Source organism: Marmota flaviventris, chromosome 5 (assembly GCF_047511675.1).
Source record: "Marmota flaviventris isolate mMarFla1 chromosome 5, mMarFla1.hap1, whole genome shotgun sequence".
In the NCBI taxonomy this organism is placed as follows: domain Eukaryota; kingdom Metazoa; phylum Chordata; class Mammalia; order Rodentia; family Sciuridae; genus Marmota; species Marmota flaviventris.
In genome coordinates, this window is record NC_092502.1 from 64,119,943 (window position 1) to 64,137,294 (window position 17,352).

Sequence of the window (17,352 nt, forward strand, 5' to 3'; positions counted from 1 at the left end):
AGCATAATGAGGAACAATTAAATCAGACTTACCCATGAGCTTATCAGGGGTCCAGAAAAGAAAAATTAAGTGTTAGAAGTTAATAGTTTTTGTGCGCCTTGACAATAATAGGATAAGTACAGAGAGACCAATCCAAGTTGGTGAGGTGGGGTCCTTGATAGGACTGGAAATGGTCACTTGTGATTCAGAGATGGCTGGGCACCCTGGCTGGGACGACCTGTGCTGAGTCACATTTGTTGGTTAGCTTTTCTCTAGAGTGGACACAGAACATTCATTGGGCACCCTGGATTGTCCACCCCTCTGCCTCTCCAGCCAAGAAGACAATTAATTTCTTTACTGACTAAGGCACACAACTCTGAGAATTCCAGGGCATGGGAAGACTTCCCAGCATTTACCAAACAGTGATTCTTACTCTGCCCTTCATGCTCCTCCAGTGCCTCCACGTTAGTGCAATTAGCCTCCCTTCACTGAGTAGTGATTCCAGCCAAACCAGGCCAACTGGGTCTTCAGAAATGCCTTGATCTTTCATGACTCTGCCCTTATCTCAGGGCCTCTACTATCATCCCTATTTCTGATACCTGGCCATTGAAACTCTTTCAGGGAAGCAGAAATAGAACATAACTTTTTTCTCAGACTAGATTATATTAAAGGACAAGTAGTGATTTTTGTTTCACTCAAATATATCATTTATCAAGTTAAATCACTATTTAAAAATTTTTTAATTGATTTGCAGTCATATTTAATTTTTTAAATGTATGGTTTTAAAGTTGTAAAAGTAATGATACCTATGTAAGTAAGATTAAAATGAAATCAAAGTTGATACTGAGGGTCTCAGAGAATCTGGGGAGTGGAAATACAAATTTGCCATGACTGTCTGGTTTTGTGGCTCTGGCAAGGAATGGAATGAGTCATCCATCATCTTACTCATTTTTATAGAGGAATAAATATTAATTCTTACCTTAAAGGAATGTATTTGAAGATATATGAGATTATGCATGTAATAGTTTAGTGTGGCACCTCAAAAATAATAAACCCTCAAAAGTGTTAGCTATCTCAAAATGAGTGACTTCAAATATGTATGTCTTTGTGAAATTTCCCCCAAGAATCTTCTTCTTGAATATATATCCCATGATTGTACTTTACAATTCACCAAACTGGGTCATAGTGAGGATAGCTGTAAGGACTGCCTTAGGCCTGAGCCTAAGCAACTCCATTTTAAAAAACTCCAATTTGAAATCTGCAATCTCGGTAGGCACACCTAAGAGAGCCCTCCAGTATGGCCCTCAGACAAGTCACTTCCCCTCACCCTGATAAACAGAGTGAAGCCTCTGGCAGGCTGTCCTGGCCTGATAAGAGGGAAAGGCGAGAAGATCAGGGTAGAGACCACCTGACCAGATGTTTCTGACCCCAGGGTAAATGATGTCATGGAGAAATCCAGTGATAGCTGATAAGGATTGAAAGAGGGGTCAAAAGCCCCCAAATTTAGTATAAATAATAAAGCCAATGAATAGGGATTCATCCAGTGAAAACAAGGATGCACTAGAGCTGGAGGGCCTGATGAGGACCTGGCCCATCACTTGTCATTGTTTTCCTGATCCTCTGAATGATCCTCACTGCCCTCAAACTCTACCACCACCTCGTCTGGACCCTGGTGAGAGCAGTAACTTCCCCATAGGACCCTCTCCTCAAGCGGTCATCCACTCCAAAGCAGGAAGCCTGCCTGGCTCCCGGACCTGATCACAGTGGTCTGAGTGAGTGTGCATCTGCTGAACTTGGAGCCTAAGGCTAAGACTTTTGATCTGACACTTGAGCTTAGCATGCAGAGGGAATGTCTGACACGAGCCTGTCATGATTAAGTGTGTTTGCAGTGCTTAGAATTAATCTAGAATTGTTTACTGGGAATTGATTATGTCTATTGCAGTGCCTAGCATTAAGGATTATTGTTTTCTTGATTAAGAACCTATAGTGAGAAATTGTATTGAGTAATTTGAGTGGATAAAGCATTGAAAAGGGCAGAAGCATGTGGACATTCTTTATTTCTCCCCCTCGACTGCATACATCACAATTTTGCCCTCTCACAACAGTACCTCACCCAATTAAACTGCAATCCCGTTTAAACCCACCAATGTGCTTAAAAACAGCAATAAAACACATTAGTGCCGAATAGATGCAGCCTAAAGCAAAAAACAGACCTGTGCTGATCACATTCACTTTAGATTTATAACCAGAAGTCAAAAATGGATACTTAGAAAATCCCATTCTAAGTCTCCATTAAGTTCACACTTTCTTCTACTTTGGAGCATCTCCTCAAAATTTCCTAAACTCTGCCCATCTTGCAGATGACATCAAAGGGAAACAGAGGCAAGGGCATGAGAACTTCTTCATCAGCCCATCAACAAACCCACCCGCCCACATGCAGGTACACTTATATCCTCTCTTTCCTCTCCTAGTGCAGTGAAAGAAATGTCCTTACTTCCGCCCAAGGCCAGCCATTCACCTGTACCCTGAGTCACCTGCACCTCGTCACCTACAGGATCTCACCTGGTAATTGTCCCCTTTCTGTCCTATTTACCATTTCCTCACTTAATTGGCTCATGCCCTTTAGCATTCAAACCTGTTTATGCACGTCTTAAAATATACATAAACGTTTGTAAATAATATTTTTATTTGTAAATCTATAAATTTGTAAATAATAAATACTATTTGCAAATAATACATACTATGAATAATACATAATATAAGTAAATGTATAAAATTAAATATTTAAAAATGTATATTATAGTCTGCAGTGATACATATAAGAATGGAACATGACTAACTAGAATTTATTTGGGGGAATCATGGTTGATTTATCAAACTTTCTTCACCATGTAATAGAAACGATCTCAATAAAAAAGAAAAGGTATTTGATAAAATGTAGTTCACATTCATGTTTAAAACTTCCAGCAAGGGAGGAAACTCCCTTATCACAATAGAGAATATCTACAAATAGCCTACACCAAACATCAGATGAAATTTAGAAATATTATAAAAGCTTCCCTGTGAACTGAGGAAAAGACAAGGATGTCTATTATCATTTATTCACTCAACAGTGTTATCAATGCACATGCCAAAGGCATAGAAATAAAAGGTAAGAAGATTGGAAAGCAAGAAATAAAGCTGTTATTTTTAGTAAATGACATGATTGTAAACATTGAAAATCTACAGGAATTAATAGACAAATTTAGCAAGGTCACTGAACACAAGGTTAATAATAAATTGTATTTCAGATACAAGCAACAAACTACTAGGAAATAAATTTTTGAAAAATTATACCACTTGCAATATTATCAAAAACATCAAATGCCTAGGAATAAATCTAAAGATAGATATGTTAGATCTCTATGCTCAAAACTACATTAAAAACAAATTAGAAAATTAAAGGATACCTAAATAAACCAGGAAAAATAAATAATGTATGAATTGAAAGATCAAATATTTTTTAAAATGTTAATTCTCCCTGAGTTAATCTATAGAATTAAGCTATAGATTCAATGTTACCCATTACAAATGCTTACAGTTTTAAAATACAAACTGAAAAGCTAATTATGAAATTGCAAAATGCTACCTACAGCCAACATAATAAAAAAAAATTTATTATTACTGCATATTTGATATAAAGTTATAGTAATTAACAGTGTGGTAAATATGCCAGGGAATATAAGTAAATGAATGGAAAAGAGTCAAGTAACCCATCCCTGTCTGGTGACTTGATTAATAACACATGTGTACCACGGTACCGCTGGGCTATTCTCATCTGGTTCCCTGAATCTTCTTCTTCATGAGAACTATTAGAGTGTTCTGGGTCTAGTCCTTAATCTGCGGCTTCCACCTCATCCCTCCAAAGGTCCTCCCTTCCAGTCCATGTTTAAACAGCAATAACAGGCCAAGGATTTGCATGTGGGTTGTTGGACTTCTCCTTAGTCTGAACTTCTCTCCTGACCTCCAGATTCACCTCCTATTCAACAGCTCTATTTGGATCACCAAGAGGCAGCTCAAAGACAACAAGGCTAAAAGAAATTTCCTGTCTTTCATGAGGAATCTGTTCCTACTCAGATCTCTCCATCCCAGTGAAAGACACAAGGATCCTAATTGCTCAGCCAACAATCCAGGAATCATTATTTATTTTCCTGTTTCTTTTAGCCAGGGGGCAGGCATATTTTCAAAGCAAGGCCAACTGGATTCTCTCCCAGCACTTTGAATCTTGAGTAGGTGACACAACTTTAGAAAATTGGTTGGAGCTGACTCATCTTGACCCAGACAGCCTCAAGAGCTTTTCTATTAGTCCCTGCTACCCTGATTCCCAGAACAATCTTTGTCCCTAACCTTCCTAAGCCCAGCTTCTTCAGCTTTGCTTCAGCTGTAAACCATCCCACATCTTTACAGTGAATTTCTTTTTTGCTCAAATTTCTTTTTCTTTTTGTTCCTGGTACCAGAGATTGAGCCCAAGGGCACACAACCGCTAAGCTACATATCCAGCTGGGGTGTTTTATTTTTTTGTTTGTTTGTTTTGTTTCATTCTGTGGGTACTAGGGATTGAACTCAGGGACACTCTACCACTAAGCCACACCCAGCCCTATTTTGTATTTTAATTAGAGACAGGGTCTCACTGAGTTGCTTAGCACTTTGCCTTTGCTAAGGCTGGCTTTGAACTCTCAATCCTCTGGCCTCGGCCTCCTGAGCCACTGGAATTACAGGTGTGTGCTACCACCTCTGGCTTTAGCTCAAATGTTGAATGAGTCCTTATGTTGTTTTCAAAAAAGGAAACTCTTCCAAAGTGGATAAGAAAATGATAAGTCAGTGCTTGTATTATAAAGACTTAGCTAACTTCCTGTTCATTAGTCAGTCAGTCAGTCTTCAACTGTGTTTGGCACAATTACTATGCATGGATCACAGGATTGACACTACTTCTCTGCCAAGGTTTTTTCAGGGACTTCTCTCCATTCTTCTCCATCCAAATTTATCAGGGTCATACCAAAGACAAATTCTGCCTTGAAGCCTTTGAAAGAGCCATAAAAAATCAATAACCTCAGGGAGTTCTCAATTCCCTCAGTAGTTTTCTGGGATTTTGTTTTTGTTTTTTGTTACTCGATCATTTTGTCAATTTTTAAAAATGTTTAATGTATTGTGGTGGATTATTTGTAAAACTAGCCACAAGGAGTCCTCAGCCTGGCCTTGGCAATACTGACTTTGCCAAGTCTCCCACCAGAGGTGGAGCCTATTTTTCCACTGTTTGAATCTGAGCCTGACCTCATGATTGGCTTTGGCCAATGGGATATTAGAAAATATGATTCAGACAGAGGCTGAAAAAGCACTTACTCATGAAGTCTGTTTCCTTCACTGCTGGGAACCCTTCCACCAGGCATGAATACAGGGCTATTAGCAGAAGAGAAAGAAGCAGCAAGTCCCTGGTAGATGACTTTAGATGGATGACTTGATATTGCATATAGCTTCAGTTAAATTGGCTCAGACTAGAACTTCCTGACCAGTCCACAGAATCATGAAAATAAACATATTCTGGTGATGGGGGCCAAGGGAACATTCCATTTCTGGGAGGAGCTTATTAAGCACCTACTTTGTGAGGTACTTTATACACATATCACTTTATCACTCATAGTCATGTCCTCTAACACAAGTATTGCCATTACTCCTCCCTCTTATGGAGAAAACCAAGAAGAATCCCTAACGCGACTGGCCTGATGGAGAAGGGATTAAAACCCAAGCCCTCTGCCCCCAGTGCTGGCAAAGAAACCGAAGTGGGCAATGATTATATGTGGGTATGTTTCTGAGTGTGTGAAGGGTAGCACTGATGTAATGGGGAGAAGAGCAACAGATCAGGAACCAGATCAGGCCTGGTGCCACCAGTGACTTTATTCATTCACTCATTCAACAGATATTTCTTGAGCCCTTACTGTGTGCAGGGTAAGAGTCAGGATGAGGCAGGAAAAAAGACAAACACACCTGCCTCATGGAGTTTATATTCTTGCGGCACATGAAGACAACAAACAAAATAAATTCTGCTTCTTAAGTTTCACAGGACTGCTATAGGGGCTGGTATGGGGGAAGAACAGGGACTTTGAAGTAGGGATTCTTGGGTGTGAGTACTGGCTCTGTCAGTTTCTGTCCGTGTCACTGTGGGAAAAGCCCTTGGCCTCTCTGAGATTTTGTTTCTTCAGGTATAGACTGGGACAAGTATCCCCACTAACTAAGTTTGTTAGGATGAACAGAGGTTACAATGTGTGTAAAACCCCAAGTAACAGGCACCATCTATAGGGAAGTTATTAGTGACACTGTGGCCCTGAAGCCCACCGTCAATGACTCCATGAAGTGACTCCAGCACTGAGTGCAGGCAATAAAGGCTGCTTCCAGGGGACTTGTATCCGGGCTGTGTTCAGCCATCTGAACAGGCCCCCTACAGCTCTCCCAGTACAGGTGTTCTTTCCACTTAAAACAGAGAATCTTGTCTTATTTACTGAAACCACTCAGGGCCCCTTTTGTTCACCAGGACAAGGGGCAAGAGAGGCCCCAGGCGCCCTGTACAGCTGCAGACTTACTCTCAATTAACAAAAGCCACCCAGGGAGCAGGTGCTGGAGATGGCTTGTTTGTCTTCGGGATGCGGGTTGCCAGGGCTCTGTGAACAGCCCTCAGGGAGGAACCTGCAGGAAGATTTTATTTCCTTTCTTTAGATGCCAGCCCTGTCTGGCAGCCTTCACTTGATAACCTGGCCTCTTTCTGAGGACTGTCCTTCTTAGGGCCAGGTCCATGGAGGCGGGTAAGACAGAATTTTAATTCTGAGTGTTCTTCCTCCTTTAATACCACACATTGAACTCTTTCCCTGAAGCACAACACCACACACACAGTGCACTGTACGTAATCTCTGTGCCCTTGTCACAGTTTACATATTCAGATGCCACTTGATTAATAGTTCTCTCCCAGTTAATAGCACTATCGGGCCGGTCAGGACTCTGTCCACTCCTGCTCACCACTGAATCCCCACAGTGTGGGACTCTGCTATATTAGTGACCAGACTTAACAAACAAGTACAAGATACCCACTTGAATTGGAAATTTAGATAATTCAGGAAAATATATCTTGTGTGATACTTGGGACATAGGCTAAAAATTATTGGTCATTTATTGGAAATTCAAATATAACTGTGCATCCTTTATTTTATAGGGCAACCTTTCTTATAACTGGTTTCAATGTTCAGTATATATATACATGAAAGAAGAAATGGATGAGGCTAAGGCATGAACAAAACCAGAAAACTAAAAGCACATATTTCTCTGGAAGCACACACTCATGTTACGAAGGTGCTGCCACTTTGAAGGATGGTGGTAGGACTACTGGAGAATTTTCATTTTTCTATTGGATTGTTTTTCTAATTGCCTGCAATTGCAGAAAAGTTTGCAAATACTATATATATATATTTATGCCTACATATGCACAGACTAAACATTAGTATAAAGAAAAAAGAATTTGGGTTTTCTCTCAGTCTGAAACTGTATTTTTCTAAACACCTGTCCAGAGGTTAGGGTCATTTTGAGCATGGATGAGAAGATTATCCAAAACAATATGGAAAAGTCTATAAGCCACAGCAGTAAAATAGAGAACACAGGTAAGCAGGAGTTAAAACCATATTGCTGTTGTTTTATAAACAATTCAAGACTTCTTAGGAAAAATCAGCTCCTAAGTCTCTTGGGATGTAAAGATAAATCTAACGGTTAAAACCAGAATACAAGTCTTGATTAAATTGCCTATAATATGCAATTTGATGTTTTCAGTTTGATTTGCAAAATGAGAGTAAAAAAACAAAACAAATAACATAGCCCTAGAAGAGAATGAATTAAAGACACTTGCCTCCCCCCTAACTTTCCATGATGCTTTGGGAATAAGCATCCTTCAAATTTGTTTTTTGGATGACCTTTGTATCCATGGAGCAGGGAACTATAAAACTCACATTTGTAAGATACTATATGTTGGGTCCTGAGCAGAACATCTTATCACAGTCATGAAAACAACCCTAGTTATACATGTTATCTTCTAACCATGTGATCTAAAATGACAAATTACTCATAATAACACTTTTATAAGCATTGCAAGATGCTCCATAATTGTGGAAAGATTCACTTAAAACCACTATACTGTACTTAGTGGGGGCAGAAGATTTTTTTATCAAAGCTTGAAAGGCAAAAGAGTTTTCTGCTATACTTTTCAGAATGACCCATTCTTGGTTGCCAATTCTAAAAACATGAGATGTGTTTGTGGGGTAGAAATGAGGTCCTCTTCTCTTCCTGTACCAATGTTGAGATGCCCAATATTGTTCTTTTTGTGAGATGTGGTGTGAGAAGAACAAGAAAAGAATATACATGTGCACACTCACACACACATATACACACATATATGTATGTATATGGATTTATACCACACATATGTATGTGCATGTTACATGTGTACATATGTATGTGTGTGTATGTATACCTATATACATACACATGTAAGTGTGTATATCATGGTGTCACCAGGTCAGCATTCATGGAGAACAGAATGTCTTCTAGGATGACATCAAGTTGGCAAATAACAGAATTTTTAAACTTTGCCCACCTTAAAGTCTTATACACCCATGCTTTAGAAACATGGGAATAGAATGATATCAATTTTGGCCACATAGCAACGAGGGACAGACACAAAAAGGCAAAGTTCTTACAAAGTGTCCTTGGCCTTAGAAAAGAAAATTGGTTGGTTGAACTTTTAAAGAAGGAAAATATGACTTGGAACAAAGGGAAGCTACGAAATGACAGCACCTTGTCATTCTTAGAGTGAAGGGGAGGGGGAGGCAATCTGATAAATGCTAAAGAAGGCAGAGCTGTATCCATTTTAACTTTTTACATGGCAGCATTTTGAATAGGCCATTCTAAAATGCCGATTAAATACACTGAGGCTGAGTCAAAATTAGACTCTTACCAAGTCTGAGTAGTGCATGAACTATAATAGATCTATTTCCAAGTCACACAGAACCTTCTTCTTTTCAACTGTGGCACAGAGGCTTTGAGAAAATTGTATATTAAGTGAAACTGTGTTAATTAAAGATGGATTGAGGCAGGTTTTATGCACTGATTCCTCCAGAAGGTTGTCCCTAAACACATAGTGAAATCTCAATTATTTTTCCATTAGCATTCTCTAGATAAAGACTTTTCCCCTCCTTTGCTGGTAAGTAAGAACTGCTTGGTATGCATATTTAAATAACAGTCTTACTGAATTAGCTTTAAGAACTGGCTCTTAACATAATGGATGCATTACAATATAGAGTAAGATGAAGGAGAAACATAAAGACCTCTAAGCACAAGAAAAGAGCAGGAGGTAATAGATATTGCAAGCTTCCAGCCATTTTCTAAGCCTTGAATTATGGTAATGGCGTAAGTTAGCTCTAGCTCTGTTCAAACCCACTGGGCAAGAAATGGCACCCAGGCCTTTCCAAGTCACAGGTATATCTGTGGCTGCTTATGAAGCACGATACAAAGAAAACAGCTTAATTGCCTATTATTTTAATGAGAAAGTGCTTTGTACAAGTTTCAAAGAACAATTTCATGTTAACCAAAGAGGCCACACTTTGCACCCAGTCTCTGTCCCACAGGGATAGCTTTATGCAAAAAACTATCATTAGAGTGGAAGTCATCAAACTATTACTTTTCAGTCCATTTAGTTACAATGCTTTAAAAAAAAAAAAGTGTCTTTATTTTAGAGCCAAAGAAATCGAGGAGATCAAAAACCCTTAAGGAAGATATATAAATGGATGGCGTTGGAGAAGATAATGCTAAGCGAAGTTAGCCAATCCCCCCAAAACAAATGCTGAATGTTTTATCTGATATAGGAGGCTGTCTAATAGTGGGGTAGGGAGGCGAGGGATTAGATGAATTCTAGATAGGGAAGAGGGGTGAGAGGGAAAAGGAGGGGGCAGGGGATTAGCAAGGATAGTAGAATGTGATGGACATCATTATCCAAAGTACATGTATGAAGACACAAATTGGGTGTCAACATACTTTATATACAGAGATATGAAAAATTGTGGTATATATGTGTAATAAGACTTATAATGCATTCTGATGTCATTTTTTTAAATCAATAAAAAAAGAAAAGATCTAAATGAGCATTTTGCAAGTACACACCTGCCAATGAGATGTGTTTATGTAATCGTATTTAAGGATGAAATTGGAGTGTCTCTTTTCCCAGGCTCTGTCAAATCACTTACCACAAGTTTACCAGGAAAGGGTGCTCCAGGCCCTGCATGATTTGTAGCTCCTTGAAGACGTTCCTCACTTCGTTGCGCTCCACACACTTTTGTTTATTCATGTACTTCATAGCATACATCTTCTTGGTATCGTTCTTCTGCACAATGCAGACCTAGGGATGCAAACCCAAGTGAGCAAGTGACTAAGGACACAATGGAATGTGGCTATGAGGGACAAAACAGGACCTGTTCCTTAGCATGGCTGAGGTGCCCCATCACCTGCAAATTCTCTGATGTTAAAGTCCCCACTTAGCTCTGATTGCAGAGCAAAACTTTCCTTTTCTCCCCCATGCATCAGATCAATTCTTGAATAGCTGCTTTCTCAAACAAGTTGGCCTAGCTTTGCTTCTGGAATTATTTGGACAGCATTTAAATCTGCCTCCATATCAGGAATTGTCTAGTAACAACATCCTTATTCCTGCTTTAAGAGGCTACAAAGGGCATGGCTACATTGTCAAGTTGAACAGTACTGTGCAAACAGTATCTGTTTACCCCCATAGGGGATGTAAAGAAAAGGACTCAAAGCACTAGAAACATCAAATACGATGTCCATGTTTGTGAAATTTCCTTAGAGGCCCATATAGTACCTGATAAAGTGAAATGCAAATTTAATCTGAAATATGAAAAATTATTCTTAAAATATGTCTCCACTGAGAAACTAATAATCGGGGTTTGAATCTGGAAAGTTCTTACAAAATTTAGACTGTATATTTTTTATGGTAGATTTTTGAAAATAAAAGCATGGTACATCTGGGAAAAAGAAAATTGATATCAGGTGCTTCCTTTCTACCGGAAAGAATTAACTCCACACTGACAAGATAACTACTACTGGAGATACAGCTGGTACAATTTGAAAATCATTCCACAATCTTAATATCCATTAGAATAGAGAGCAAAGAGTAGAGAACTCTGGAGAAAGTAAACAGATTCGACTTAAATGAGACAATTATAAAAACAGGATATAGTTGTCATGTAGCTGCATTTCACATACTTTTTTAAAATTATGGTGATTATTTCATAAAAAATCAATTATAAAACTTCTCTGAATTGCTTTTCCAAATGATCCCAATAACTCAATAATCTGAATGTTCTCAAACCCTCTGTTTCTTAAGCTATGTTGCTCTGCTGGTGGTTAATCAACTTGGTTCTCACCTTCCCAAAACTGCCTTTCCCAATGGCTCGCAAAATTTCAAAGTGGTCAAAGTTGACTGCAAAACAACAAAAAAGAAGAACATTATGAGTGATTATCAATTGCTCTTTAGTAGCTAATCAGTAATAAACAAAAATTGGTCTAAGCTGAAATACCCTGTTTAAACCCAGATGCCAATTACCTTAAATGCCAATTTATTCATCCAATAAAGACTTACTGGGCACTTATGTATTAATCACAGTGCTCAGTGCCTGGGAGATATTAATAATCGAGTAAAAATAAAATATATGCTTTATGAAGCCTAAAGTAAATACAGTAGGGGATCTATAGAGATAGACTTATGGATTAAATAGTCATAAAATAAATGGAAAATTAAAACTCATGCAGAGAAAAATAGAGGTTGTAGCACTCTAAGCACATAGATCAGGGGGTTGGGCACAGGAAGCAAGGTCAGGAGAAATACCTCTGAACACAATGATCATGAAAAGAGACCTGGTGCTAAAGGATAGTGGCTCTACATAGGACCAGCACTTTAAAAATATTCTCCTTGTCTACTCTGTCCCTACAAACACTCCTCTTATCTAAATGATTTCAGTTTCCCAAATAGGAAACTACTATGCCCATAAGTCTGCAGAATAAGCTCATCTCCAACGCATAGAGAGCTAACAGGTAAGGATGTTTATGTGTATAGAAGTCCATTCAAAAGTGCTCTGAAACTGAGATGACCATCCACATGTGCCAGTTTAAATCTTTGGCTCCTAGCAGTAGGAAGCAGCAGAGGTTTAGTGTGCAGGCTGCAAGGTCTCTGAGGTGAATGCTCATGAGTGCTTGGTGATGGGAAGAAAAAACTCTATAGTTTCTCCCTGACTGGTGACAATCTTTCCTTTCTTGCCCTGATGACCTTGAAAAATACTTGACCTTGTTTACTGGTTTTGAAATAAGAATATAGATGGATAAATTCATATGAGCAATTTTAAGAAAATATAGTGAAACTCTACAAGAGGCTACTCATCTCTTTGAAAGACCTGCTTTGTCCCTTTTTTTTCAAGAATAATTAGATTATCCCCTTCTGAAGAGCAAAGAGGTGGTAAAGGGTCAGCTGGAGATCTTGCTGAGTTTTCTGAAGGTCAAAAATTTTTATTTTTATAAATGACTTCATTGTCTCCTCTTCTGAACTTCCAAATAAAACCCTACTCAATCACACAGGGAGTCTGTATTTTATATATCCCACTGGATTTGGAGTCAAAATAACCATATGATTTGAGATAAAAGATAGTCTTTTTGCTCCCCCTGGATTTCCTGCCCCTCAGAACACTCCCAACTCATGTAAGGAGAGGCAAACTCTGCAGTTCCCAGAGTCCAGCACAGTGACTCATACTAGGTGAGTTCCCAGAAAATCAATCAAATCAAGCTAAAAGGACACACAAGAGCCCTCAAACAATGGCTTCTTGTAAATATGAGCGGTGTGAGCATCTGGGTCCCCTAAAGCCATGTCTTCCAAGCTGTTAGAAATAAAATCAGCAGTCCTAAGAAACAGTAACCTTTTAAATGAAATAGAACAGACTAGAAAGTACCAGAAATGCCTCAAATGAGGTAAGAGTACTATTACCTGGAAAACTTTTGTTTTAGTTTTATGTATGTGTATAGATATGTGATTTTTTTTTAACTTGAGTTGGGATCAAAATAATTTATAAAATACTTTTATACAGTTTCTTTGGAGTTTCATACTAAAATAAGAAAAGCAATATTTTCTGTACACACCATGTAAGAGTCTGAGTTATTTACCATAGTAGTGCTGGAAAAAAAAATTGATTAGGATTTATCTAAAAGTCCAAAGTTTTATCTTGAGTAAATCCAATATCTCAGTGTGATTTTTCAACTAGCAGCCTAGACTCCAATGCTGTAATGATACTTGGAATCTCCAGGCATTGTACCTAATATCATTGTGATATTAATCCATTCCATGAATCACGTCTATTTATAAAACATTTTACATTTTAATGGAAATAATAAAGGATTACATATCAGGTTCCTAGTAAATTTGCACTAGCAAAACTGCCTAAATTAATATATCCTCCCACTTTTTCAGGTCTTGGAAAAGTGACAGGCCTGATTTAGAGAGGAGGCATCTCATTTATTTCTTTTTGTCTAGTCGGTCAAAGAAAGAGCAGACTCTGGTCCAAACCACACTACCTAATGTTGCTTCCACTTGTAACAACACAACCTAGGAAGAGAGCCAGTGGCAGGTGAGAAGTGACAGGAGAGGCTTTTATTGAATCTTTTCTTAAATGCCCAACAACAGAATCACTTGTAAGGAGGAAGCTAATTTGAAAATGGAACCAAACCCCATAAATTCTGACAAAACGAGAGAGAGAGAGAGAGAGAGAGAGAGAGAGAGAGAGAGATGAATTCAGAATTATGGATATTTTGTCAACAGAAATCCAATAGTAATTATAGGTATACAGGACATGCCTAAGGGAGAAAACTTTCTGGTCCTGGACCCAAGCTCTTATCCACTATTTTCATGGTTGTCTTTGTGTTATTCTTAGGGTGTGTCTACTCATCCCAGCAGTAGAATCTGAGGAAGCCACATAGGACTTCTTCCTCTCTCCTTTTAGAATTTACATGAGTCAAATCTGATTTTCCAAGACTTTCCCTAAACATAAGAATGTTGATTCTGACACCCAGGTTTGATGCTGTTATTTTCTTTCTACTATTTTTGTTACCACCTCCTAATCTCAACATTCTATGCAATCAACAGTATTGAAGGAAAGAAAATAGAAAACCCATTTTACAGTTTGGAATTACACCATGACCCCTGGAATTTAGAACATTCTAGAAGGTAAAGCAGAAATTCTATTTCTTCTTATTTTTGAGGTGAAAATATCTGAAAAACATTTTATTTATTTTCCTAAAAAAATTGATTCCGGCTTTAGTAAGGACCAAATCACAAACATATGGGAGTCTGTTGAGAACAGTACATCTTGCTGTTTATGTAAATCTTTCTATTGAGGACGGAACAAGGACAGCAGCTGTGTGACCCTAGATGAGTTGCTCAGTCTTTCCAAATCACAATGTCCCATCTATAAAATGAAGCTAATTAAACCTAACTCACATGTGGCTTTGAAGATGAGACACTAAACCGGAAGTGTAATGTCTGGCCTACTGAAAACTAAAAATTGCAAATCATTTTTTTAAAAGTACAATTATTCAACGAAAATTAGGTTCTTTCCTTTCCAAATGTTCAGTTCCGCCCCACAAAGCCACCACTGCTAACAAACTCTTGCATATCCTTTAAGAGATTATCTCTGCATATGTGTATTTTTTTTGACAGCAAAAGCAATATGCTGTCATTTTCATAGGAGTATAGACTGCTAAGATCTTTCTAAACCTATTGTCTCTGTCCATTCATACCATCCCTTACAAATATTTTAAACAGCTCCTTTGTTTTCTATTGTGTAGTGTAGCATAAAACAGTTTTATCAATGAGATTTGAAAGATGATTTCATTACCACTATTACCATCAATACTACTTCAGATATACATGATGAGCTCTTGTGCATTTTTGTGGACTAAAATTTATAGAAGTAAATCTGCTGGCGAAAGTATATGCAAATTGTATAGTGTAACAGATATCGTCAGTAGCACTCCAAGGATGTAAAAAACGCGTAATAACAACTTTCTATCCACCACCTTGCCAACACTATGACATCAACTCTCCAGGATTTGACAATGAAAAAGACTAAATTATTGATTTATCATATGTGTCTTTAATAATCAGCAAAGCTGTATATGAGTATCCATGTTTTTTCCAGAAATCTGCCTATTCTCATATTTTTCCTATTGTTATGAGTCATTGGCCTTTTCGATTTGCAAGTGCACTTAAAAATATTAAGTAAGCTGGGTGCAGTGGTGCACACCTGTAATCCCAGCGGCTGGGGACACTGAGGCAGAAGGATCACAAATTCAAAGCCAGCTTCAGCAACAGCGAGGCGCTAAGCAACTCAGAGAGACTCTGTCTCTAAATAAAATACAAAATAGGGCTGGAGATGTGGCTTAGTGGTCAAGTGCCTCTGAATTTAATTCCTGATACCAAAAAAAAAATTAAGTAAATTAATTATCTCTTTTAACATCTCAGAAATATTTTTTCTAAGCTGTCCATTTGGCTTTAAAACATTTTAAGATTGTAGGAGTTTCAAATTTTATAGTCAAATGTATCCATCTTTTCCTCTTGTCCCACTGTAACTGGTTTTTTTTTAATCTTCGAGATTGTTTTGAAAACATGTGCTTCTCTTTTAAATTAACAGTTTTGACATGGATTTTTATAGTTGCAAATGCTTTCATTTTTTAAATCTTTTACTCAAATATTTACCTTAGAGTAAATTATGTTGCCCTTACTCAAGATGATCAGAATATAAGTTTCTAAATTCCAAGTTTTCAAAACAATTGGTAATTTCTTCATATGCATTCATGCCAATGTGGGTGCTAAGAAGTAGATGCTTCTGAAGTGTTTTGCAAGAATATCCTCTTAAAGTACATCCCCTGAATCTTGCTTATGCTGATAATTTTTTTAGTAAATGTTTTGCTTACACAGTACAATGTTAAATTCCAGTGCTATATGGTCACACTTAGTAGCAGGTTAAACCAGTGCAGTCTGATTAAGTAAGGAGTTCCAAAATCAGGTAAATTCCCCAGAGGAGAGGAAAAATAGTGAAGCAAAAGTCTTAGCTACCCTTTTTTGTGTGTATTTAATTTGTTACACAATTTTTCTACTTAAATATGACACTGCTTAGGGCTTATAGCAAAGTCAGTTTAACATGAAAGCAATAATTGCTTGGCTGGCCACAGGTTCAGCTCTGCTCTCCAATCTAGAGTACTTGATTTTTCTTTTCTTTTTTTAATTTTTTTTTATTTTTCTCCACAATAACAAGGCTCTGAGAGTAGTGCGATAAAGGCACTGAGACACGGCTCGCTGAACTCAGTTCTACATTCACTGATAACTCATAATTACTGATTGCTCAGTCAACAACAGCCGGGTATTGTGCTAGGTCCTGGGAGAGACAAATCCAAGATTATCTGCCCATCTGGGGCTTACAGTCTCGTGGAACAAGAGAATAATTTATCATAATCAATATTTAACCTTTATGTAAGGGTATCTACCATTATTCCAAGCACATTACACAGTTTGTCCTAATTTTTTACCAGCTCTATGAAATACTACTACTATTATTGCCATTTTCTTAGATGGACAAACTGCAGTCCAAGGACACAAAGTAATTTTGTTAAGGCCAAAGTAGGTAACTGACAGAGCGTAGAGACCTGTTCAATAGGATTCAATAGCTGCCCTCAAACATTATTCTTCACTGCATTCCATAAAACACAGAATATCAATTGTGCTTCTCTTCCGTTCATAGAAAGAAATGGTACAGAACCAAGCCAGCCCCAATCCCAACAATGTTCCTATCTCTGCTTCTCCTGTTTGGATTCAGGCACTTTCATTTTTCATGGACCCTGTCTTACAACCTAAGTCCCACCAAGTGCTTGCAGTCACTGGTACCTGTCACTCATCACAACCCAGACCTCAAGCTGGAAGCCCTGGTCTGGATGTGAGATTATCACCCAAGCCATTCCAAACTTATGCTGGATTTACTAATTTGGAATCAATGTTTCTTCCTCTGTCACAGAACATGAAAATAACTGAATGAATGCAGAAAAGCAGGTCAGCAGGTCATGAGAACAAAGCCAATACATGACATAAAGCAGAATCAGACAAGAGGCAATCCCTGATGGCATTAAAATGTCTGGCTTCATATCCATATAAGTCTTATTTTGATTACTCTGCAGTATCTCCAGTGTCCTTCCAATAATTCAATT

At 38.0% G+C, this 17,352-nt stretch overlaps 1 protein-coding gene across 1 annotated transcript in view; it reads right to left on the reverse strand.

Annotated features, from left to right (window-relative positions):
- Positions 1–11,528, reverse strand: part of Stk32a (serine/threonine kinase 32A) — an 84,709-nt gene extending 73,181 nt beyond the window's left edge. The window contains exons 1-2 of the mRNA XM_027927890.2: positions 11,481–11,528; positions 10,290–10,441 (exon numbers count right to left, since the gene is read on the reverse strand). Coding sequence (XP_027783691.1) covers positions 10,290–10,408 — 119 coding nt within the window. The 5' untranslated portion in view covers positions 10,409–10,441; positions 11,481–11,528. The remainder of the gene's footprint in view (positions 1–10,289; positions 10,442–11,480) is intronic.
- Positions 11,529–17,352: the final 5,824 nt, after the last annotated feature.